Source organism: Lampetra planeri, chromosome 35 (genome assembly GCF_965212315.1).
Source record: "Lampetra planeri chromosome 35, kcLamPlan1.2.h2, whole genome shotgun sequence".
In the NCBI taxonomy this organism is placed as follows: domain Eukaryota; kingdom Metazoa; phylum Chordata; class Hyperoartia; order Petromyzontiformes; family Petromyzontidae; genus Lampetra; species Lampetra planeri.
The window spans coordinates 11,110,967-11,135,250 of NC_136141.1; the positions used below are offsets into that span (position 1 = coordinate 11,110,967).

Sequence of the window (24,284 nt, forward strand, 5' to 3'; positions counted from 1 at the left end):
AGAGCATTTTTTGTGAAAATTAAATTTTCTGTTTTTTACTGTGTTTGATTAATGTCATTGTATAAAAAGAGGTTTAAATAAATACAAATCTTACAGACATACATGATTTGTATAAATGTTATTTCTGTGGTAAGAGGACTTGAAATGACTCGAAACTAAAATGGTAGGACTTTGGACTCGACTTGAGACTTGCAGGCTTCGACTTCTGACTCGACTTGGGACTTGCCTCATCTTTGACTCGACTTGACTCGGGACTCGAGAGCAAAGACTTGAGACTTACTTGTGACTTGCATAACAATGACTTTGTCCCACCTCTGCTACAGAGTCAATAGATACCACTTCCTCTGTTGTATGTAAGGTGTTGTTAGTATATATACCTACGAGGGGTAAAGATATTTTTTGAGGGGGGGGGGGACCACAATTTTCGGAAACCTTTTGACATGAACTATTTACCCCACACTTTCTACAACTTTTTGGACTTGTGAAAGCCTCTTATATATTTGTTTGTGGAGAAATGTACAAACAGCCCACCGGGCTTTGACAATACCTTAGTATCTGTGTATATATATGTAAGGTTTTTAAGAATTATATTTTTCACCCGGGCAAAGCCGGGTACTTCCGCTAGTTGTTTATATTCATTTAAAGTTGCGCATTTTGATGTGACGTCATATTTCTCAACCCCCCCCCCCCCCCCAGGTGTGTGACGTCATTTATGGACGGCCTCTTCGTGACTGCAGGAATTCTACGCCCATTTCAAACCTTTATGAAGAGCTTACCTTTAGAAGCTAACCCTTTAAAAGGTAACCCCCTCTTCCTGATGACGAACGCTTGTGTTGTGATCGACACGTCGTAGTTTTTTGTTATTTTATTTGAATCTATCTACGTGACTTTACTAAAAGACCCAAAGAATATTCAAATTGACTCCGACCCCTCTTGTCGTGCATCTTGGCGCTTTTTTTCTCCTATGGTTTCCTCTTGCAGCTCAAACTCGCGTGGCATTGCAACTCGCTCCTATATTGGGCAAACACCCCCAAAGTGCCGGGGAGAATGAATGAGTCACCTCCACCTGACACTCCACTATTGGGACTCCACACACGGGGGCAATGTCAAGCCGTACGGTTTAGCCGTATTCTTGTCCGTGCGGCGTGCAGCCGTATCATAATGGGCAAAAACAAATGTTTCGTCTGTTTGTGTTTCTCCCTTGTGATGTGACGTTGTAGGATGAACGCTGAGATATTTAAGGGCACGGAGTGACCCAATGAGGTAGGCACTGATAAGGGGTTGACAGCTATGCAACACTCCGTGACGGTGACGCCTGTGCCAGGCCAGGTGCACTTGGAGGCCACTTGAAGTGTCGAAGGCTCGCGTGATGGGCACAGGGGTGACGGGACAGACCCGGCATGGGGCTGCCTCTGGCTGCTGTCACGACACCACGTGGCCACCATGTGGTGGTGGTGACGACACCGCCCCCTACTGGCGAGGGCCCGCGCAGGCTCTCGACTCGCCGCCACTCGCAGGCCGAAGGCGTCGCCGCCGCCGTCATGTCGGCGATGAATTTTGGCACCAAAAGCTTCAAGCCACGACCGCCAGAGAAAGGCTCCTTCCCACTCGACCACCTCGGTAAGAGGGCGCCGCGCTCCGGCGGCGTTCGGCTGCGTGGAGTTTGAAGTCTCCCAGCGGGGGGCCCTGACCTTGGCGCAGGCCTCGCCTGGTTGTGTGTGAGACTGTAGCTGTGTGTGTGTGACTGTAACTGTGTGTGTGTGACTGTAACTATGTGAGACTGTAGCTGTGTGTGACTGTAGCTGTGTGTGTGACTGTAACTGTGTGAGACTGTAGCTGTGTGTGACTGTAGCTATGTGTGTGTGACTGTAGCTGGGTGACTAGCTGTGTGACTGTAGCTGTGTGACTGTAGCTGTGTGACTAGCTGTGTGACTAGCTGTGTGACTAGCTGTGTGACTAGCTGTGTGTGTGTGTGACTGTAGCTGTGTGTGTGTGACTGTAGTTGTGTGTGTGTGTGACTGTAGCTGTGTGTGTGACTGTAGCTGTGTGACTGTAGCTGTGTGTGTGTGACTAGCTGTGTGTGGGTGACTAGCTGTGTGACTGTAGCTGTGTGTGTGCTACTGTAGCTGTGTGTGTGCTACTGTAGCTGTGTGTGCGCGACTGTAGCTGTGTGTGTGATTGTAGCTGTGTGTGACTGTAGCTGTGTGTGACTGTAGCTGTGTGTGACTGTAGCTGTGTGTGTGACTGTAGCTGTGTGTGTGAATGTAGCTGTGTGTGACTTGCTGTGTGAGACTGTAGCTGTGTGTGACTAGCTGTGTGTGTGTGTGACTGTAGCTGTGTGTGTGAGACTGTAGCTGTGTGTGTGAGACTGTAGCTGTGTGTGTGAGACTGTAGCTGTGTGTGTGTGGGCAAAGTCCCATCGGTGAGCTCCTCCGGCAGGCAAGGCTGCGTTGGCTGGTTCATGTAGCCCGCATGCCCAGCCACCGCATGCCTAAACAGCTTTTGTTCGGCCGGATCGAGGGGGCTAAGCGGGCGCGGCACGGGCTAGAGAAGAGATGGAGTGATGTAGTACAGGAGAACGTGGAGCTGAGTGGACTTGCCGATGACTGGTACCAGCGGTGCCAAGATCGGCCTCTGTGGAGGAGGCTCGTGAAGGACGCTACTGGGTAGTTGGAGGCAGTCGCCCTCCAGCAACAACGGAGGGCGGAGGAGCGACGCTCACAACAACGAGCGGAGCGCCGGGTGGCTAAAGCACAGCAAGTTGGTACAGTATGGGGCACAGGTGGTGCATCAGCCAGTCATCTCGGTCAGTCGACCCGTGGCACCTGGGTCTGCCCCGTGACCTCCTGCCAGCGGGCGTTCGACACTTCACGTGGCCTCAAGGTGCACTTGGCCTGGCACACGCGTCGTGGTGACGTCACCGCCACTTAGTGGCGAATGGCGGTTGTTGTTGTGTGTGTGACTGTGTGACTGTAGCTGTGTGTGACTGTAGCTGTGTGTGTGACTGTAGCTGACTCTTGTGGCTGTGTAACTGATGGCATCACGTGGTAATGCTCCATCACATGTTTTAAATCTATTACACAGTGAATATTGAACTGAAGCTTGACTTACATTTTTTTATCGCAAATCAAATCGCAATATCTGTCAGAAAAATCGCAATTAGATATTTTCCCCAAATCGTTCAGCCCTACCCTACCTTCATAGAGCAGTCAATTGTTTATGATAATGAAATCCATTGTCACCTCTCTCTTTGTCATGACTCTTGGAATGCAAATATTATGCAAATAGGCAACAATTCAACGTGTGTGCCAAAATGGGTCATGCTAAAATGTTCGTAAATGTTTACCTTTGCCGAGAAAGGTATCACTTGAAAGCTCTGGAAAGGAACTTTTCAAACCTATTGTTAGTACACGCTTCTATTTAACTCGCTGTCTGTTGTTGTCGTATCCTCAAATCTTGTAACTCAATTTTTACCCACTTCCCAATGTGGTATCGACTGCAAACTTGGTATACTTCTGTCATACTGATGACAACACTATATTCTATATATAAAAAAAGTATTTTTAAACATTCATTTGTATATGTTATGTTTCGGCTTGGGTCTAATTGTCCACGCTCAACTGACGTTGGCTGTAAATCACCACGGCCCCTTACGTTATGGCAAGCCTGGGGCCACTTCCTGGAGTCGTGGAGTTCTGCCATTACGAGTAGGGTACATTTCATTAAAGCGTGTTTGTTTTTTTAAGTATTGTTAAATATTACTTATTTTTGTACAAAACAAATAATGACGCACTCCATGAACGCCTCTTCTGTCTTTTGCCGGTGCTTCATTAAGGGGAGTGCAAGGAGTTCAAGGAGGCCTTCATGAAGTGCCTCAGTGAATGTAACTATGAAAATGTGCAGTGCCGGTTGCAAGCCAAAGAATACTTGGAGTGCAGAATGGAGAGGTGAGGGGGAGGGGGTCTCGTTGTACTTATTCCTTGAGTGGTAAATCACCACCTTGAAAAATGGCAAGCATTTTGAGAAAATAAAAATAAAGACACGCTGGTCTCAAATATAGATTAAAATTGTGAAATCATATCAAAGCTATCTCACTGTAAAAAGCTTTTTTCGAAGTATAACCGTTCTGTGTCAATTAGCTGTTTGCTTGTTTGTAACAAAATAAAAGTGTGCTAAATTGGTTGACCTGAACTAGTCGTGGTATTTCCACATTCCCATGATGAGGGCAAGGCTGCCAATTACAACAGGCGCCCTTGGCTTGCCCAAAAGTTATGCTTATTTTATCAACATCTAGAGGGATTTCAACTTACAACCTTCCGAGTGCGGGTGTTGCCCTCTTGTTACTTAAAATAAGCCATTGGTCAATGATGTCACCAAACCTTGCAAACCAGTTCTTGAATAGGTGTATGTCGACCTTAAAAAGCTACTTTGGATATATTACAGGAAATGTTCTGCCCATGCCGGGAAAACTGTTTTGTTTAGCCCCAAGACAAAACCTGACCCTGCCACAGTGCAAAAAGAACCCGTGCTTCGAGGTGACAGGTGGTGGCGTGGTGCATTGCCCCTTGTGTCAGACACCGCTGTGCTGCCACCCGTCAGAAGGGCTCCGAGAGCTGGTGCTTTCAAGGCTTAACGGTGATGGGTGACGTGTGTGTGTGTGAATGTGTGAATGTGCAGGCAGCTGATGTCGCAGGAGCCACTAGAGAAGTTGGGATTTAAGGATCTTATGGGCGAGGATGGAAAGAAACCTGAAGAGACATCCTCCTGCCATCCCCGATAACAACACAAGCGTAATGGCAAGGTGTAAATAACTTTCTGCTCAAACGAGAGATGCTGGGGTGATATTGGATCGTGTGAGATAGTTTTGTTTTTAAAGAGAAAATGTAAAAAAATTAACCCGTAAAAAAAAAATTTCACTATAAATCCTTTATATGCGTGGCATCGGTTTTATTTTATTATTCATTTCTGTTTTTCTTGAGTAAGAGTTTCATTTTTTATCACATTGGTATTTTAAATTAAATATGAATTTTTTTTTTCCTATAAAGTGGAAAATTTAGGAAAAAAAATTTCACGAAAATAAATTGGTAGGCACAACGAGTCTGTGTGCAAAATGTCAGCTCGATTGGATCACGGGAAGTGGGTTAAAAAACGACCGGAAGATTTGTACGGTCGTAAGCGCGCAAGCAAGCAAGTGAACTTAATATAAAGGATTTTAAAACGACCGAAAGATTTGCACGGTCGTAAGCGCGCAAGCAAGCAAGCAAGTGAACTTAATATAAAGGATTTAATAAATTACAGTACGTGTTCAATGGGCCACAACCCAGCCCACATTGGTCTTTGAAACGGGCGGCTAGAGTCCTCTCGTCCTCTGGCTTGAGATGGCTGCCACCTATGGGTCAGATGATTGCCTGCCACCATTAAGCAATTGGTAAATAAATGTAAAAAAAAAATCCTAAAATGTAGAAAATTTTGGAAAAAAATTTTCACGAAAATAAATTGTCACGCACAACGAGTCTGTGTGCAAAATGTCAGCTTGATTGGATCACGGGAAATCGGTTAAAAAACGACCGAAAGATTTGCACGGTCGTAAGCGCAAGCAAGCAAGTGAACTTAATATAAATGATTTTAAAAAAAACATAAGGTCTATTCTTGGGAGTTCTTGCATTTCGACCTTCAATCACCAATGGAAGAAAATCTACAGGAAAATTTGCATTTTGTAACAAAATTCCATAAAGTGTACTGGCATTTACATTGTAATCTGCTTAAATATGTGCAGCTTGCTGGACATCATTTTCCTAATTTAACTACAAGCAATAGTATGATGCATTTTGTAAATGTCTTTTGACAAGGTTTAAACATATAGTTGTACTTGTATCATTTAACATGTGTATATCTACGTTCAATAAAGTGTTGGGGTTTTTGTTTCACCGCCATTAAAGAGAGTGCCCTTGTTTCTCACAGCAGGCTGCAGATGGCAGGGATAATGCGGTAATGACCCCTCCTGTGAAGGTGCTGGCAGACATGGGCTCGTCGACGTGGGCGTGCGGTGGCTTTTATCAAGGGATTACCGCCGCAGGGTGCGAGGGCCCCACCCTGATGGTGGCTGGGTGAGGTCACACGCCGCCGAGCTCTGTAGGTGTCCAGGAGTCTCACGGCAGATGAGTCGCCACGCAGCCCTCAATTACACTTAGTGACTGCGTTGGGAGTGGTCGATTCATGACCACAGACCAAAACCACCACGTGGGACGGAGACCATCCCAAGCTCACCGTATGCTTTAAATACGAATTAAAACAAATCAAATCCTTTATCGATCATGCCTACATCATTCAAAATACGGCCATAAATTGCATTAAAATGCTTATTCAAAAAGGATACAAATATTTTAAGTAGGAATCTACGTGCATACAGGGCTCAAATTCACATTGGTGAATGTGCCTCCTTGTCATGTTCTTGGAGGTTACAAACGATTCCTAAACATCTGCCTCGGGTGTTTGTGCCATTATTACTATTTCGGTTTGTACAAAATTTCTGTTTTGAGACCTTGGATGCTTCATGACCAATGGGAAGTGCTTGGCCATTCCAGCTCCATTCAAGTTTGATCCCACACTGCTTCACGAATTGCGTGACTCCGTGGACTAGCCCCCTCCTGCTTCACCCCTCTCCCTACACTCCACAGCCAGTAGCATTAAGCACATCCTTAGGTCAGGTGAGGTCAACCTGAAGTTATAATCTATTTCTGTATATAATTTCTGCACTTTATAAAACAAACTCAGCACCAAAGTTGACCAAAGTGAGGGACGTTACTGGCTGCGTCTCTCGCGTGCTAAGTCCCCTGCGACTTCACCGCTGCTTGCGAGGGCTCCTCTGGCGCTTGGCTGACTCGCACGTGTCGCGTCACGTGTGGCAGGTGGGTCAGGACAGCTAGGATACTGCGGGAATCCAGGCCGAATTCGGTTTTCCCGATTCGCTAACCGAGTTGGCTCCCGGACGTAGGTGATGAAAACCTCAGGATCACGAATGTTGAGTTTTGGTCAGGAAATTTCACAGTACATCCTATTAGATGGGATGTACGTGAGATGAGAATGGTAATGCATCGGTACATCACCTTGAGATTTCAACTTAACACTTAGTCCCACCAAGTGGTACTATGGGAGAGCGCTGGTCTCCCGATAAGGTGAGTTTACATACTGCCTGGAAGTCTACACAGCCCATCAATCGATGTAAGCCGAGTAGTTGCTGTCATGGACAGGCTTGCCCCGACCATCAGAATGTGGAATTTCCACCGCTGGCTCAGGGTCACCATTGGAGAAGAGCACCACCCATTGCCTGAGCAGGGGGAGACACTTTGTTTACAGCCATATGCGGTCAGCAGTCAATGAACCGTAGACATCACATTGTCTATACACTATGCACGACCTAAGAAGGCCGAGTAACAAAGAGCTGGGAATAGAACTTGTGTTAGGGCTCGTCACTTCCTGGCTAGATGTGCATTCTCTGCGCCCGCTCGGTTACGTGGGTGCTCACATCCAGTCTAGAGCAGTGGTTCAAACCTTTCTGGATTCAAGAACTACTGTTGGTCATGCACAGCACGCCTCGGGGACCTCTACTCTCGAAGGGAGGACTGGGAAGCGGTCTTAGGGTGTGAAAAGCAAGGTGCTCCGAGGCAACTTGAAAAGTCAGATGGACTCGAAAATGAAAAGGGAAATATTGGATTGGTTGGGAAAATGAGCTTAAAACGTTCACTTGGACAGACAACTCCATACAAAGAGTATCGGACGTCGCGGTGGTGAGAAGTTTGATCCCGACCCTGACGCTTGTATATTTGGAGATTGCATGTTCTCCCTGTGGTCGCGTGGACTTTTCACCCAGTCTTCCGGTTTTTTCCTCCACATTTAGAATGGACATGCGTTGGAGTATTTGACTGCAATACATTTTCACGTGACAAGCCACTTTCTTTGCGCTATCATTTGTGGCCAGGTGGCTTCTACAAAAGAGCTACATAGATCAGTGGGCCTTACCTGGTAAAATAAAAGTTTAGTTTACTTTATATATCACTGAGCTTTTGCTTGTTGACCTGGTGATTGTTGTGTAATCCTATTGGGTGCTTGCGCAATACAACACGTGCGTCTACGTGAGCAGCAGTCGAACAAGAAGCCCAGGAATGAGACTTGGCTTCGATGTTTCGATGGACAGCTCTTTTCAGGCCTTCAATGCATTTGAATGGACATTTCGGCTTTGGAATGGGATGGCTCGAGGAGAAATAAACAAAACCATAAGCGACCCTGGCCAAGAATCCCATTTAAGATTCGACTTTGCAACCGAACCAAACGCATCTCTCTAGCCCAGAGAGAGAGAGAGGAATTTCTGTTCTGAGCCACAGCTCAGTTCGCAGGGCCAAGCGCCAGCTCGAGGAAGGCAAGCGCCTGCAGCAACGCATCGCACATCTCTTCACATTCGCGGCCGTCACGCGCGGACGCGAGGGCGCACGGCACTCGCACGCGCGGCCGCTCCAGCAGCAGCACCTCGTCCAACAGGCGGCGTACCACCTCGCGCCCGCTCGTCTTGGTGCTCCCCAGCATGAGCTGGAAATGCTGGCCCACGGCGGAGCGTGACATGCCGAGCACGCGGGGGTGTGGGGGTGGCACGGTGGTGGAGGGCTCCGTCCATGGATTGTCCTGGGCACACGGAGGTCAGGGGTCGGGAGTTGTGGTTTTCGCTCTCGACAAAGATCGAACTCGGGGAGTTACAGTGCGGCGTGGGAAGTCTCCATCGCTAAGCGCAACTCAAAGAACCTGCAGTGGTAAAAATGTTAAATAAAACGTAAATATTATAACTAAACAAATTACTTTAATACAATGTAACAAAGTTTAAAAGTTAAACGTGAAATTAACACTAGGTCATTCAGTTCCACAGCTCACACAGCCACAATCATACACAGCACGGGTCCTGTTCATGTGCAGAGTTCCCTACGATCGGGGCTTGGTTTCAGCCCGGCCTATCCAGGTCAGCGACCTGGAAAATATTTCCAGTATACCTCTCACTACGAGAAGCTACTACGAGCCATGTACCAACTACAATCTAGCCGCAGCAACGTGGGAAAAAAGCGAGCAACAAAGCCTGTGCGTACGTGTCGACACGAACGCACGTTCGGCGCGCCACCACGCACCGCGACGTTTGTCCCGGCGGCAGCAGCGGCGGCTTCCCTGAGCGAGAGCAGGCTGAAGAGCGTCGTCTCCATGCTACGTAGGTGCAGCACGACCGGGAAGAGGCTTGTGTTCCCGGGCGGCAGGCTCGGCCGCTCCAGCACGTACAGGTCCGCCTTGGGAATGAGCGCCACCGTCGCCCGCAGCTACGCCCGCGTCGTGTCCACAGGGAAACAATCCATGGGTCATGCCGGTCACTTCTGTTCATAAGCGATTACAGGGTATGACAGGTGGAAGTGAAAGTAACAGTGGGGTGATGGTTACGAGTATTATGATTATTAGCCTTTCGGTATACAGGAAGGCCCCAATGAGCCCCAAGACTCTTTTTCAAGAGGATCCTGCCAGGTTTTCTCAGGGGCGATGTTGCTGCTGTGTGTAATCCGAACCGAGTCATTTTCAGGTAGGTTTTCAGAACTAGGATGTTTTGGCCAATACCAGTTATAATGTTTGGTTTTTCAGCTATGAGAGGACACCCATGCAGAAAGAGAACATACCAACTCCATGCAGAAAGGTGCCTGAGTTGGGAATTGAACCCAGGCTCTTTTTCCTGCGAGTCGCAAGTGCAACCACAGCGCCACTCAAAGATTACCTCTTGGCAGTGGAAGGTGTGTGCAGGTGTGTGTGTTGAGTGGTGACGTGTCTGTGACAGTGGGAGCGGTAGTGTAGTGGTTAGTGCACTGCACTAAGAACCTGGTGACCAACAAGAGGGACGATTATTTGAACCAGTCCTGGGCCTCCCCTAGGTCCACTCGGCCTCAAATGAGTACCTGATGTGGTGTGGAAATATCGCCACGGGGGAAAAATGGTTGCCGGGCATAGTGCTGGCCACCCACCCCCTCCTGTGCCGTGTTGGCCTTCATAGGTGCTCGCTAACAGCACTTGCCCCAACAGTCTGTTAAGGCTATATGGCAGATCTTTGTCTTTTGTGTGTGACAGTGGCGGTGTATGTATAAACAGAAGGGCGAGATAGCATGACAGAGGAGCAAGAGTCGCCGCGTACCTCCTCGTAGTAGACGTTGGGAGCGTAGCTGCCCGTCCTGATGGTATCGCAGCGGCGCTGCTGCCAGGCCAGGACGTCAAGCGAGCGTGTGACGTGCGCCCACGCCACGCGGTGCATCCCAAACACCAGCGACACCACGCTCCGCACGGTCTGCGATAACAGTGCCCAGAGAACTCGATCAGTGCCAACAAACGACCACAGGCTTAACTGGCATTCGTTACACTCGGTTTGTTTGTTTCGGGGAAGGCCCATAGAGCTCAGAAGCCAATGTGAGGTCACCACCACGAGGCAATCGCAGTGGCTCAATAGTAACTTGGGTCCAGGCCACCTGCCAAGTCTCGAAACGACGAGCACTGGGGTGGCACTCATCCTCATCAGCAGGCCTGAACTAGAAGTGTAAATCCACATGCACAAGATGGGCAGTCTCTCCACAATGTGACTGCTCGTTTTGGTCAAATGTTATTTTGTGCAGAGTGCAGAGACATATGCTACAAAATCACATACAGCAGGAAGAGCTGTCCACCGTGATTTCCTGGTACTTAAATTGTTTTCGAGAAATTATGGGATGAGTGTACGCCTGACTGGGATATTAACTGGCAACCTTCTGACTGGATCATAGTTGCCCTTGCCATTGGAATGTAGAATTTCAACCAAAGAGTCAAGGCTGCCAACAAAGATGCATCAAGATATGTTTACTTTGAAGTAGCGAGGATCATTGTATCCCGAGCTTTAGGTCTCCAGTGCCAATGGCCTTACCCCAATGTAAATAGCTCTTACACTAAACAACAGGCAGGGTGGCCGAGTGGTTATAGCACAGGACAACAATAAAGTCAAATATGGATCTGGGGTTCACTCGGTCACTCATCCATCCCCAGTCCACAACATATCACCGCAGTGTGGGAAAGCAGCATTGGTCATCCTATGGAGAGACTGGCCCACCATGGGAATGTGTACATCCACCACTTGGGTACGATGGTGTCCGTGTTGGCTGTGCTTCGTCTGCCTTCACTACCTCGAGGCTCTCGCGGCTCACATCCGGCTTGAGGAAGGTCAGCCGTTTGCTCTGCCGTGCCGCCTCCCTGCTAAGCTTGGGCTGCAGGATGACGGTGCATGCCTTGAACAGCGACTTGTACTTCAGGTAGGGGACTCTGGAGGGCGGAAAAAACATCAGCAACCTCCCTCTATTAATATCGCTCTAACATATAATCAGAAATTTCCTTTACTAATCCACAATCAGTACAGCCAAGTGCCGCCAATAGAGGGCTTCCCTCAAACACACGGACGCCACAGTGATTATAGATTCAGCCCATCATGCCTATGGGGTTGGAAAAATGAGTACCATTCTTGCAACTGTTTAGTAAGAATGTTCAATGTGAACCTTTACTGAATCTCAATTCGCTTTCAAACAGGCTTTCTAGACATGTTTGGGTGTGTTTCCGCAGTGTGCATGTATTATGTATGCAGTGTGTGCCTTCAGTGCATGTACACAGGGTGCGGCGTGCGTAGTGTATACGTCTAATGTGTGCAGTGTGCACTGCGCACAAGCTGGGTCGGTGCTCTCCGTGCCTGGTGAGCGAGTCCAGGTCCCTGAAGGGGCCGTGCTCATCGCGGAACGCGGCCACGTTGGCGCCTTTGCGGCCCCGCAGCGCGCGCATGGCCCCCAGCTCCACGCCAGACGCCTCGTTAAAAGTCCGCAGCAATGTTGCCCGCTGCTCTGCCGTGAAGAGCTCGTCCAGGGGGACCTCCACCGTGTGGTGCTCCTCTGAAGATAGCGGCCCCCTGTCTAGCTCCGCCGTGGAGACCTCCGACTGGGAGAACTCCCCTATGGGTCGCTCCGCCGTGGAGATGATCTCCTCGCCCAGCCTGTCGGACTGCTGGGTGCTCGCGTCCGTCGGCTGTTCCGGGCCACCGGGGACCGCACATCGCGACCTTGCAGTCACTATTCCCCGCAACCTGGCTCCCAGCCACAGCGCTCCTGGTAAACATGCGCACAGAGGCACTTTGGTGGAATAGAGCGCTCCAACTCCACTTTAAACATTACCACATCAAACGGTCAGCGTTACACCAACACCACAGCAATGTATCATTTCACCAGGAACTGTAAAGTTGTCGCTGAGAATAATTGATTGTGTAGTGATGCGCGTCTGTATTTCAGTGAACAATTGCGAAATGGGCTTGGGCAAGAGACATCGCTCAAAGGGACCATCGCGGACACGGAATGATGAAAGCAGCTCATCCTCAGGAGTGTGCTACTTGTCTCATCGCTGGACCGTGAATGGCGGCGGTGTGGGGCAGGCCGTCGCCCAGCAGTGGATAGAGAATAGCGGATGATGTACAAAGACCCCCCCCCCCCCGATAGCCTTAATAGACTGTTGGGGTAAGTGCTGTTAGCCAGCACCTTTGAAAGCCGGCACGGCACACGAAAGGGTTGGGTCGGTGGCCAGCACCACGCCCGATCGCCTTAGTGGCGATGCTCACAGATCACACCAGGTACTCATTTTAGGTCGAATCGACCTAGGGGAGATCCTGGACCGGTTCAGATAATCGCCACTGTGGTGTTGGCCGTCAGCGGGAATCGAACTCGGGTCGCCGGGTTCGCAGCGCGCTAGCCGCAACACTACCGCTCCCCACTAATAGCACCACCAGCACCACCACTGCCGGGTACATGCACGCCAAACACATTTCCGGCATGGAACGCTGGAGAATGTGCACTCGGTTTTTTTGTGTGAAAGACAGCGCTCCATTTACCTGGTAATCTCTTCGTCGCGAGCATTGTGCGAGTACCGGTGATCGCGGATTAATCGCCAAGCAAGTGGCGGCGCTCAGTTACAGCTGCATGGCCGAGGACACGCATGTCACCATGGGCGCCGCCATGCTGGGGGCACGTGACACCGCACCACGTGGTCCCGAGTATAACAACAACACTTTATTGTTCGCCACAGTTCGCAGGAGACAAAAGGCACAGCTGTTACACCCACGCTGTTTACCACCCCCGCACCCCGTATTCTTACACAGGGACATTGAGTTTTCAGGTCCATACGGCGTACAGCCGTTTCAGTACGGGCAACAAAAATATTAGGCCAAATAAAAAAAGTCGTACAACAGATTTTTTTTTACTCTGGAGATTAGCGATCCCCGTATGTACATCCACGTATGGGGCCGTCCATAAATGACGTCACGCACCTGGGGGGGGGGTCAGACATTTGTAACGATGTGTGACGAAGGGGGGGGGGGTGAGAAATGTGACGTCACATCAAAATACGCAACTTTAAATAAATATAGACAACACGTTCTACTTAATTAAATCTACTTTTTATTAAATGTTTTCTCCTACAACATCAGAGTGCAGCGCCACATTAAATACGCACTACAATGATAATAGTTTAAAGCGATTTAAAGCATGTTTTATTTTGAAAATGGAAATATGGTTTTGGGGGGAGGCAGTGCTTTGTGATGTCATATTTTAGGGGGTGTCTGACTTTTTGTGACGAGGGGGGGGGTCAAAAATTGTCCAAAATTCGCGTGACGTCATTTATGGACGGCCCCTATCAAGCAAGCAGTATCAGCATGCAAGATCACAGACAGCATGATAAGTAGCATCATTGACACCAATCATTAAAATGAATACACAAAAAGTTTTTGTTTAGTAACATAATTTTGTGTCTATGTGTTTCTCCCTTGTGATGGAACTTATTTGTAGGATGAACGTTGATATATATAATGGCACACGGTGACATATAAAGTCTGAATTGGTCTGTAATAAGGTAGGCACTGATAAGGGGTTGACAGGTACGGTATAGAGGAGGACGAGGCATTTGGTTGGGGCGCTGGCTGTGGCTGAGAACGACGACGGTGAAGAAGTGGGTCTGACTGCATCTGGGACGAGTTCGACCTTCAACTAAAATTGACGTTTCCAAGGAGTTTCCTTATGTAATAAACGACTCTGTCAGGCTCTCTTGGTCTCCGTTGTCGTTTATTTAGGTTCTTCGTATCGCACCCCGCTGGTCCTCGGCCGGACCCGCAACGCCTCCGCCGCGCACCCCGCGCACGCTCCGTGTGGCCCGCACTCGCTGGTGGCCGCTCCGCTCTCTCCGTGTGCCCCGCACACGCCGCCAGCCACACCGCTCGCTCCGTGTGCCCCGCACACTCCGCTAGTCACTCACTAGCCACGTGTGCCCCGCACACTCTGCTAGCCCCTCACACACTGCTAGCCCCATCTACCCCACGCACACCGCTGGCCGACGGTGTGCGTAGGTCTTCGACCACATGGCAGATGGCGCCACTCCTCCCGCACTGCCCAGCGTGGCTTCCCCTATTCTCGCTCCGTTCCAACTCCTCGATCTCTTCCGGCTCTCTCCCTATATCCTTCCCATCACGTGACCCTGACTCCTCCTTCCCGTACTGCCCCTGTCTCCGCCGCCCGTTCACCTCGTCTCCCATTGGAGCCGAGGTGAGCAGTGGCTCCTCCCACACGCTCCACCGACCAGGCTCCGCCCCCCAATGCTCAGGGCCGTGTGATTGGCGCGGAGGCCAGCAACCACCCCATTTATGCTCGCATTACATGACCCCCCCCCCCTGATGAAAAAGCCAGCCGTCCCCAGCTGCAGCAGAACAATAATGCGAGCAACAACATGACAATCAGGAATCACAAGACATAACGGAGATTAGAACAACAACAATTAACGAAAGGGGAGGGACTTAGAACGAGTGCGGGTCGCCGGCCCGTCCTGCACGGGGGGCGGCCCCCGCACAGACCGTGATCTTGACAGGGTTTTAGGAGTGGCGGGACCGGAACCGCCCGCCGCTGGTGGAGGCCTGTCAATCCCAGCGTCTCGTTCTCCAGAGAGGCCCGTCGTCAGGGCCTCCTGCAACTGCACCCGCGGCGAGGTTGGAGGGGCAGCGGGGCCAAGTGTCCCCGTCGCCGTGGTAGGCCCACCCGGTGCAGGAATCCCTGTGTCCGGCAGGATCACAGCCGGTCCGTCTGACGTGGTTGATTTTCCCGCGTCGCGTCCCTGGCAGGGACCTCCGGCTGGAGAGGCGGCCGAGAGCGACTCCAACACTCCCTCGCGAAGTGTCCCCGACGGCCGCAGTGAAAGCACAACGAGTCGGCTCGTCGTCCGGCTCCCCCTCTGTCTCACCGATCCCGCAGCGGTGGGACCGAGCGCAACTCGGCTCCCCCTCGAGTAGCCCACTGTGCCGATGCTACCGCCAGCTCCTCAGGCCCCCTCTCGTCCCGTACGTAGACGGCTTTGGATGGATCCCACCCGGCGGCAGCACCTTCGATGTTGGGGATCCCCGTCCAGGCCGTCACCTGCTTCCACCGACGTAGGTTGAATTGCGCATCCAGGCACTTAGCCGCCATCCGGGAGGTCAGCTGCTCATGGCCGCACACCGGCATGGGGATGCCCAAATCCCTGGACAGCTCCAACATCTTGCCCAATATTAAAGGCTCCAGCAAGTCGGGCTCCGTGTCCAGATATGCGGCCATAGCCAGCTCTAACACAGCACCCCGGAAAGCCACTGGCGATTCTTCTGGTGCCCGTTGCCGCTGCACAAATCTGCGATGTGCATCGTCTGGGGGCTCGTAAGCCTCCGCCATTTCCTCGAACACTCCTTTCAGCGTCGTCTTCCTCGCAGCCTTGATGGAGCGGAAGAATCTCACAGACTTGTCGTCCAGGAGCGTCAGCAGGACCTCCAAGGCTTCCGCATCCGTCCACTTGGCGGATCGGACCGCCGCCTCAAAACGGCAGGCAAATGCACTCCAATCCCCGCCAACTGAGAACTCCTTAACCGTCGTCAGACAATGGCTGCGGGTCCCCGAGTCGCCGTCTCCCGCTGCAGGTGTTCCACGCGGTGGCGACAAGATGGCGTCTCCATGCGGCGGGGGCAAGATGGCAGCTTCCCGCGGTGGAGGCGACAAGATGGCGGCTTCCCGCCGTTCGTCCCCGACTACACCCAAGATAGCGGCGTCTTGCCACGTGTCGGAGAGGGCGGGAAGCGTCGCACAGGCCCCAATGGCGGACGGCTCGGCCCCACTCGAAGGCTCCCCGCTTGGACGATCCGGCATCGTCGCTGGCGCCACCAGGGTGAGTAATTGCAGCAGAACGGCCCACAGCGAATCAAGCTGGACTGCCACGTGTCGCCAGCCGTCCTCGACGCCCGTCGACGCAGGCGGCCCGGCCGCCCCGACAACATCTTGTACTCTTGGCGTGTCGCTCGCCGCCACTTCGCCCACGCCTTCCATGGTCGGGACTGCTACCGCCGGAGGCAGTTCCTCTTCGTCTTCTGAAGATGGTGCCGGAATATTCTTTTTCTTGAGATGTTTAGACATCGCGTTCCACTTCTGACACCAATGTAATAAACGACTCTGTCAGGCTCTCTTGGTCTCCGTTGTCGTTTATTTAGGTTCTTCGTATCGCACCCCGCTGGTCCTCGGCTGGACCCGCGCCACCTCCGCCGCGCGCCCCGCGCACGCTCCATGTGGCCCGCACTCGCTGGTGGCCGCTCCGCTCTCTCCGTGTGCCCCGCACATGCTGCCAGCCACACCGCTCGCTCCGTGTGCCCCACACACTCCGCTAGTCACTCACTAGCCACGTGTGCCCCGCACACTCTGCTAGCCCCTCACACACCGCTAGCCCCGTCTACCCCACGCACACCGCTGGCCGACGGTGTGCGTAGGTCTTCGACCACGTGGCAGATGGCGCCGCTCCTCCCGCACTGCCCAGCGTGGCTTCCCCTATTCTCGCTCCGTTCCAACTCCTCGATCTCTTCCGGCTCTCTCCCTATATCCTTCCCATCACGTGACCCTGACTCCTCCTTCCCGTACTGCCCCCGTCTCCGCCGCCCGTTCACCTCGTCTCCCATTGGAGCCGAGGTGAGCAGTGGCTCCTCCCACACGCTCCGCCGACCAGGCTCCGCCCCCCAATGCTCCGGGCCGTGTGATTGGCGCGGAGGCCAGCAACCACCCCATTTATGCTCGCATTACACTTACACAAGCATGCGCCACCGAGTGCTCTGCCCAATAACAAATGCCAATTAACACTGCTTGACCGCTGATGAGACCCTGAGGTTGAAGCCAGCGTAGTTTGTTTGTTTGAACAAATTCTGCTGGATTACCTGTGCCGTTGACTGAACATTCGCGTGCGTGGAAAGAGTGGGCAATGTGTAGTTATTTATATGTTTACGAGCACAGCACGTGCATTTGCCGATTTGTGCGTGAAATATGGAGGAGGGTGGGGGCGTGAGGTCAACCACGCACGAGCCCTGCTCAGCGCTGTGGGATTGCAGGTGGGCGGTGGCGAGATGTTAACTGACTCGCCTGGTATGCAGGAGGTCGTGGGTTCGATCCCGACCCTGACGCCTGCTGCTGTATATTTGGAGTGTGCGTGTCTCTCTCACCCACCTTGGTCGCGTGAATTTTTTTCCGGGTCCTCCACTTTTTCCCTCCACATTTAGAAACACGCATTTCGGGCATGTGGCTGCTATACATTTCCACACGAACAGCCACTCCGTTGAGCTGTCATTTGTGGCCAGGTCGTTTCTGAAAAAGAACTGACATCGCTCAGTGGGCCTTACCTGGTAAAATAAAAATAGTTTATAGTTTAGTTTAGACGTCATCACCGGGAACTAGCCTGCCCACGCGCCAGTCAGCCAACCAGCCGGGAAATATAGTGCAACAATGCTGCAATTTAGCATTAGATGGACACCTCTACTGACGAACATTCGATTTATGAACTTTCAGAGATACTAAAAATATCTCCGTATGTCCAGTTGTCTGTTAGGACCAAGAGTCGTAAGTTCAACCGCCGCGCAATAGATGGCAGTGGCAGCATCTACATATGCAGAACGTGAAGAACCAGTGGCATCTACATCTACAGGAGATTATACAACTTTTAAAGCCACTCCCTGTGTTGAGTGTACATGTTGTACAACATGTTTGTAATCTACAGGAGTAAAGGAGGACTTACGAGACATTTTTGTAGGTTTGTATATGTGTACCTCCTATTGGAAAACATTCGTTGACATTATATTTAATATCTCAATAGAATTGAACAGCGAGATATACAAGTACGTTAAAATGAGTTTTGGTTCACAGCTTTAAACCTAACAATTCTTTAGAGGTTCTTTAATCCCATTTAAATCATAATTGGTTCCAGGAATTAGTCAGTGGTTTAAGCAATGATTGCACTATGTAACACAATTTTTGTTCCTGGGTAGTAAGTGTTATTTCGTAATTGCTTATGCCTAAAAAGTATATAAAATGGCTATTATTCCCCGCAAACTTTGTTTTTGTGACCAGGACAGTCATATTTTGAAATTTACCTATTTTCCATGAGATAACGGGTCGAATTTGTGTCTTTTCGTTCACATAAAGTCAGAAAAAAACAACATATGAATCACAATTAACATGTATTTATACTAAATACTAAAATTACTACAAAATATTTACAAGCGAGTAGTTTTTCGAGATTTACGATTATACTGTAAATCACTTTCACGAATCAGCCCCCAAATGTAGTCTCCCATCATGTTCTCATTATACTGTCCTTGGTAGCGGCGTTCAAAGTCCAGTATATCCTGGTGGAAGCGCTCACCTTGCTCCTCCGAGTATGCTCCCATGTTCTCCTTGAATTTATCAAGATTAGCATCAAGGATATGGACTTTGAGGGACATCCTACGGCCCATTGTGCCGCAGTTCTTCACATAGTTTTTGCCCTTGCGATTGCCCAGGAAGCCACAAACCACTGCGACAAAGCTGTTCCACGCTGCTTTCTCCTTACGAGTGAGCTTCTTGGGAAATTCATTGCAGTCCAGGATCTTCTTTATCTGTGGTCCGACGAAGACACCGGCTTTGACCTTTGTCTCAGACAGCTTAGGGAAGAAGTCTTGAAGGTACTTAAAGGCTGCCGACTCCTTATCTACAGCTCTGACAAATTGTTTCATAAGGCCCAATTTGATGTGCAGTGGTGGCATCAGCACCAGTGGATCCCACTTGATGTTGTTCCTCCCCACAGAGAACTCGGTCTGCTGTGGCCAGTCCCGCCTGTGGTAGTGCGCCTTGGTGTCCCTGATGTCCCAAAGGCAAAGATAGCAGGGAAACTTGGTAAAACCGCCTTGGAGACCCATCAGGAATGCCACCATCTTGAAGTCTCCAATGACCTCCCAGCCGTACTCATCATGCTTCAAGGCGTCCAGCAAGGTCTTGATGCTGTTGTAATCCTCTTTGAGGTGCACCGAGTGAGCCAGAGGAAGAGACGGGTACTTGTTACCATCATGGAGCAGCACGGCTTTGAGGCTCCTGGATGAGCTGTCAATGAAGAGGCGCCACTCATTCTGATTACAGGCGATTCCGATTGCCTCAAACAGACTGATCACATTGTGGCATAAGCAGAGCCCATCTTGACGGGTGAAGAAGCTGCAAAAAGGTTGGTGATGCTTCCTCTGATCTGCAACTTGCACATTTGTATCCAACAAGTTCCACCGCTTGAGCCTAGGTGTCAAAAGCTCGGCATTGGACTTGGTAAGACCAAGATCTCTGATCAAGTCGTTGAGCTCTTTTTGGTTGGGGTAGTATGGGTTTCTCTCCTCAGCTCCACCTCTGAAATTGTCATCTGGATCTACAACGTCTACCTCGCTCTCTGACTTGCTGCTCCCTTCGAAAGACGGCTGCTCTCTCTCTGGAGGAGTGGGTATGGGGAGCTCATGGCAGTGTGGCACCGGGGCGATGGATGAAGGAAGGTCACAGTACGTGATAGCAGGTGCATTCTTGCCAGTCCGACGTTTGGAAGGGTCCATCATGCAGAAGTCGCAGTTGCTTGAGTGGTCAGTGGGTCCCCGCCAAATTCTTGGGATAGCGAACTTCATGGCACTCTTTTCCCCTCTGTACCATCCTAAAAAGTAAATTTATTTCACCCATGACTAATGTGTAAGATATTGTCCCAACATTTTTCATATATATTTTTTCAATAAAATTGAAAATTATAACATTTTAAAATTAAAAACTTACAATTTAAAAAAATCTTAACAAATTTTATAACGAAAGATTCCGAGCAACAATTGTCCATCTTACCTTCCAGAGTTTTTTTTCATTGCTCGCAGGTGAAATGAGGTGCCCAGGGTTTGTCTTGATCCCCAACAGGCATGCCGAAATATGCCTTGTAGGCCTCACATATCTTAGCAGATGCTTCCACAGAGTACTTTTTCGCTCTTGTCTTGATAAATTGGCCACAGACAAAGCAAAATGCGTCTGCCGGATGCTTGCATCCTCTTGATGCCATCTCAGAAAAATGCAGATATCCACTTAGGCAGCTGGAACTAAGCTGAACTGGTGGGCTTAAAGCCCCTATATTTATACTGCTATTTATATTACTGGAAAGTTCTAGAATGTTCTAGTAGTTACTCCAAGTTTACTCAGCACTGAATCTATCTGGAATGTTCTGGAAAATAGGTAAATTTCTACATATCACTGTCCTGGTCACAATAGCAAAGTTTGTGGGGAATAATAGCCATTTTCTGTACTTTTGAGGCAGAAGCAATTAGGAAATAACACTACGCATGAACAAAAAAATGTGTTACACATTGTTGTTTTATTACTACACTGCAGAAAGGTTACCCATAATTCAGTGTGCAGCAATTTTTTACTTTACTTTTAGTACAAATTATTTGAAGTACGCTAATATCTGTTTGATTACTGAACGGGTTGTGTATCAGACAATGTTGAGCAACAGGTGCAGTAACTACATATGCCAATTTCAATACTATACTCAGGAAATATTTAAATAATGTATTCTTACCAGACCCCATGGTATAAAGTGTATTCTCCAATTCTTATCCAATTCCTGGCCGTTATATGTGCTATAAAGAAGGATCGTTGCCCAAAACGTCACCTGTTATATAATTTTCCTTTGAAGGGCACACACTGTGATTTCTCATAATTAGTGCGACCTTTAACTCGCTGATCCGCCCCTACTGGACATCTGTGAAAAAGAGCTTCATAGCTTATCGGATTCCTCCAGCACCAATAAAGATTACGATTCTAACATGAAGACGCAAAACCAATTTCTATCCCTTACGGATACAATATAATCATGTCGTAGGGAAAATAAATCAATATAAAAGTAGACAATGTGTCTCCAGCATATATCTATCTCTCCACTTTAAAACAAAACATTATTTCCCAGACAATCCACAAGCCACATTGTCTTCTGAAACTGCAAAATGCCAGCAGCTTTAATTCAATATAACCAAACTCTGGTCCGGTTCCAATGTGAGGGGTGTCAAGCTTCCTTGACACCCCTCACCCCAAACAAACACCCTCATACAGGAAGAAACAATATGTTCCACACTGCCCACCAGGGATTTTTTTGTCTGTCTGACTGTCGTGCATATATATAATATAAACAGCTCTTGGATTGGTGGAGACCTACTACCGGGTACAGAGAGGGGAGGTGCCTAAGGAAGGAGGGTCAGGGGAGGGGCCTAAGGAAGGGGGAGGTAAGGGGAGGGGCCTAAGGGAGGTGGGGTAAGGGGAGGGGCCTAAGCAAGGGGGAGGGGCCGATAGTTAAGGGGGCTGGCTACCTGGCTGGCTGCCTGGCTACCTCAAGTCAAGTTATCTTTTATAGAGGTAGGAACAACAAGTTCCACACTGCCCACCAGGGATTATTTGTCTGTCTGTCGTGCATAGTTGTCTGTCGTGCACGAATGCGCTGTCCAACCAAGTTCCTGCCTGCCCACTCCGAAGGAACGTGTTCATTATTATCATGGATATTGGTCGCGATAGCCGTGGGTAATATTCACGAGCTCGTGCGCTCACGCCCCGTCTGCTGCTTAATATTCATGAGGTGTTGTGTAAAGCCCCGCCCTTTTAATTAATATTAAAGAGCACGTGGATGCCATCACTGCCCTAAGCCAATCACAAAGCGCACGTGCCCTCACAGCCTCCTCCCCACCCTCGGAGTTAATATTCATGAGCGGCTGCCCAATCAGCGCCGCTCTGCTGATGAATATTCAGGACGCGCCGGAGCCCCGCCCCCACGCCCTGCTGACCGTCGTCGAGCGCGCGCCCCCCGCACTGTACACGCGGCTGGCGGGCTCCGTGGCCCCCACGCGCTTCTCGCTCGGCGCTCCCCGTGGCGGTGGCGGCGGCGCGAGTCGGGGCCCAGAGCGGGGCGGGTCGGGGTTTTTCTCGCCGGCCCCTCCGGCCCGTGACTCCTCCTCCTCCTGCCGCTGAGGGGAACGCAGCTCGGCTCCGCCGGAGTCCGGGCGGCAGCGACTGAAATCAGTCACGGAGCTGCCTCGGGTCGGTTCGAGCCAGAACCCAGCTCGGTCCTGCCCAGTGCTGCTGTTGTTGCCGGAACTGCTGCTGTAGCTGCTGTTGGTGCTGCTGTTGGTGCTGGGTGGAGGTGGTGGGGAGACTCCGATGGCCGACCGCGAGAGAAATAAAAAGTCCCTGCACGAGCTGCTCCGGAGGCCGGGGAACGAGTGCTGCGCCGACTGCGGTTTGCCAGGTGAGAGGACCCGGGGCAGCAGCAGCCCCCAGCAGCAGCCTTACGATTACACTGAGACCGAGAGAGGAACACATTCACTAGAGCTCCTACACGGGTCATTTACATCGTCCACATTATTCAGAGAAGTGGCCTTGAGCGGACACGCCACGGCTGCTGAAGGGAGAATGGACGATGGTCAGAAATGCTTAAGTGGCAGCCAAAAGAGTGAGGACGACCATCCGAGCGGATGGAGCGATTAGATCGGGGCATGCGCAGGTGCGCGGTGAGCTTGGCAGCGAGGCCCTCGTCTAGCAGTGGATTGATCATGGTTGATGAGACCAGCCGTTCATTTAACCCCTTAACGTGGTGTCGGAGAGTGATGCACAGGTCACAGTGGTTGTCTTACAGAGGGCCTTGTAGGGAAACTCGTCCCTGCCACAGGAACGAAGAATGGCCAACCTTAAGGGCCGCCAAAGGAGAAGAGCACCGCCCCATTGAAACACAAGTTCTCAACGTTTCGGGCAGAGACCCTTATTCTGGGGACTATATTTCGATAGCGAGCCCGATCCTCCGTGGTCTCTCGCCCGGTACAAATATAATTAGAATGTACTACTATAATTTACTAATATAATGAGCCAAGAATGTGTGTCCCGCGCGTGACTTCACTCCACGTTGGCCAGCCCCCCTCATTAATAATCATGAACAGGTGACGTCACTCCACATGGACCCCCCCCCCTCATTAATAATCATGAGCAGGTGACGTCACTCCACATGGAACAGCCCCCTACAATCGTGAAGTGGTGACGTCTTCCAAATGACCCCCCCCCGCCATTGATAATAATTAGCGGGTGACGTCACTCCACATGGGGCGAGACGCCTCCTCCCCCCCTCGGCGTCAACTCACAACCCTCAATCTCGATTTGAAGTTTTACAGCCCTCACGACAAAGGCAAGAACCCTCACGTCACGCGATCTCCGTCACGCTGTTGAGACATCGAAGTAAAAAGGACGTCATGATGAACCTTTAAATTAAACGAGTCTGTGTCACCGCGGCCTTACAAATTGCACGTCAATTGATGCAATAAATATCACGTCGCGGTTTGCTTATTGCTTGCAAGTCTCAGATTTACTGAAATACACCCGTGCTTTGGACGGTCAAAAGGCTAGTGATTTATAGACTTGTGAATCCACTGCTGGATGAAGGCCTCGCTACCCCGTGTCGGTCATGGGGGGTTTTGCTCGTTCACCACCCTGGTCCAGACCTATTTTACTGATATCCACTCGCCATTGATGCTCTAGCGACGTAATCATCATTGGGACAGTGGTTTCAACACGATGCAGTGTTTTCATCTACACGTCCTTGTGCTGGAGATGCGAGACTGCGTGTGTGTGTATTAATCTGGTATTTCAACCAGATCCTGGGATTCCCGTCGGCCAAATCAGCCTTAAATTCGTACCTAGCGCGGTGTGTAAACAGCGCTGTGGTGCTAGCCACCCACCCCCTCGTGTGCTGTGCCGACCTTAATAGGTGCTCGTTAACAACACTGACCCCAAAGAGTCTGGCGTTAAAGGCCTATCGGGGGATCTTTGTTTTTA

At 50.4% G+C, this 24,284-nt stretch overlaps 3 protein-coding genes across 15 annotated transcripts in view; 2 read left to right on the forward strand and 1 right to left on the reverse strand.

The window, feature by feature from the left end:
* Positions 1 to 684: 684 nt before the first annotated feature.
* On the forward strand, positions 685 to 6,306 carry COX19 (cytochrome c oxidase assembly factor COX19). Of its 3 annotated transcripts, none has more exons than XM_078611216.1 (5): positions 685 to 800; positions 1,221 to 1,620; positions 3,836 to 3,947; positions 4,678 to 4,801; positions 5,962 to 6,306. In XM_078611216.1, exons 2-4 carry the CDS (start codon positions 1,401 to 1,403, stop codon positions 4,778 to 4,780), a joined length of 435 nt encoding a protein of 144 aa, XP_078467342.1. In that variant the 5' UTR covers positions 685 to 800; positions 1,221 to 1,400; the 3' UTR covers positions 4,781 to 4,801; positions 5,962 to 6,306. The 3 variants fall into 3 exon arrangements, with proteins under 3 accessions (XP_078467342.1, XP_078467344.1, XP_078467341.1); XM_078611218.1 differs by having other exon boundaries at positions 5,965 to 6,306; XM_078611215.1 differs by lacking the exon at positions 5,962 to 6,306 and having other exon boundaries at positions 686 to 800; positions 4,678 to 5,933.
* TEFM (transcription elongation factor, mitochondrial) lies at positions 4,927 to 13,187 on the reverse strand. Of its 2 annotated transcripts, none has more exons than XM_078611213.1 (6): positions 12,953 to 13,187; positions 11,747 to 12,179; positions 11,217 to 11,352; positions 10,205 to 10,354; positions 9,168 to 9,350; positions 4,927 to 8,676 (listed from the first exon to the last, which is right to left on the reverse strand). In XM_078611213.1, exons 1-6 carry the CDS (start codon positions 12,975 to 12,977, stop codon positions 8,383 to 8,385), a joined length of 1,221 nt encoding a protein of 406 aa, XP_078467339.1. In that variant the 5' UTR covers positions 12,978 to 13,187; the 3' UTR covers positions 4,927 to 8,382. The 2 variants fall into 2 exon arrangements, with proteins under 2 accessions (XP_078467339.1, XP_078467340.1); XM_078611214.1 differs by having other exon boundaries at positions 11,771 to 12,179; positions 12,953 to 13,183.
* Positions 13,188 to 22,283: 9,096 nt separating this feature from the next.
* Positions 22,284 to 24,284, forward strand: part of LOC144730406 (arf-GAP with dual PH domain-containing protein 1-like) — a 50,727-nt gene continuing 48,726 nt past the window's right edge. For 9 of the 10 annotated variants that reach the window (XR_013587818.1, XM_078611219.1, XM_078611221.1 and 6 more), the window contains exon 1: positions 22,284 to 22,710. Coding sequence is in view for 7 of the 10 variants with exons in the window: in XM_078611219.1 (XP_078467345.1) it covers positions 22,623 to 22,710 (88 nt within the window). In the remaining 3 variants the exon portion in view is untranslated. The remainder of the gene's footprint in view (positions 22,711 to 24,284) is intronic. The other variant, XM_078611223.1, reaches the window with a different exon arrangement.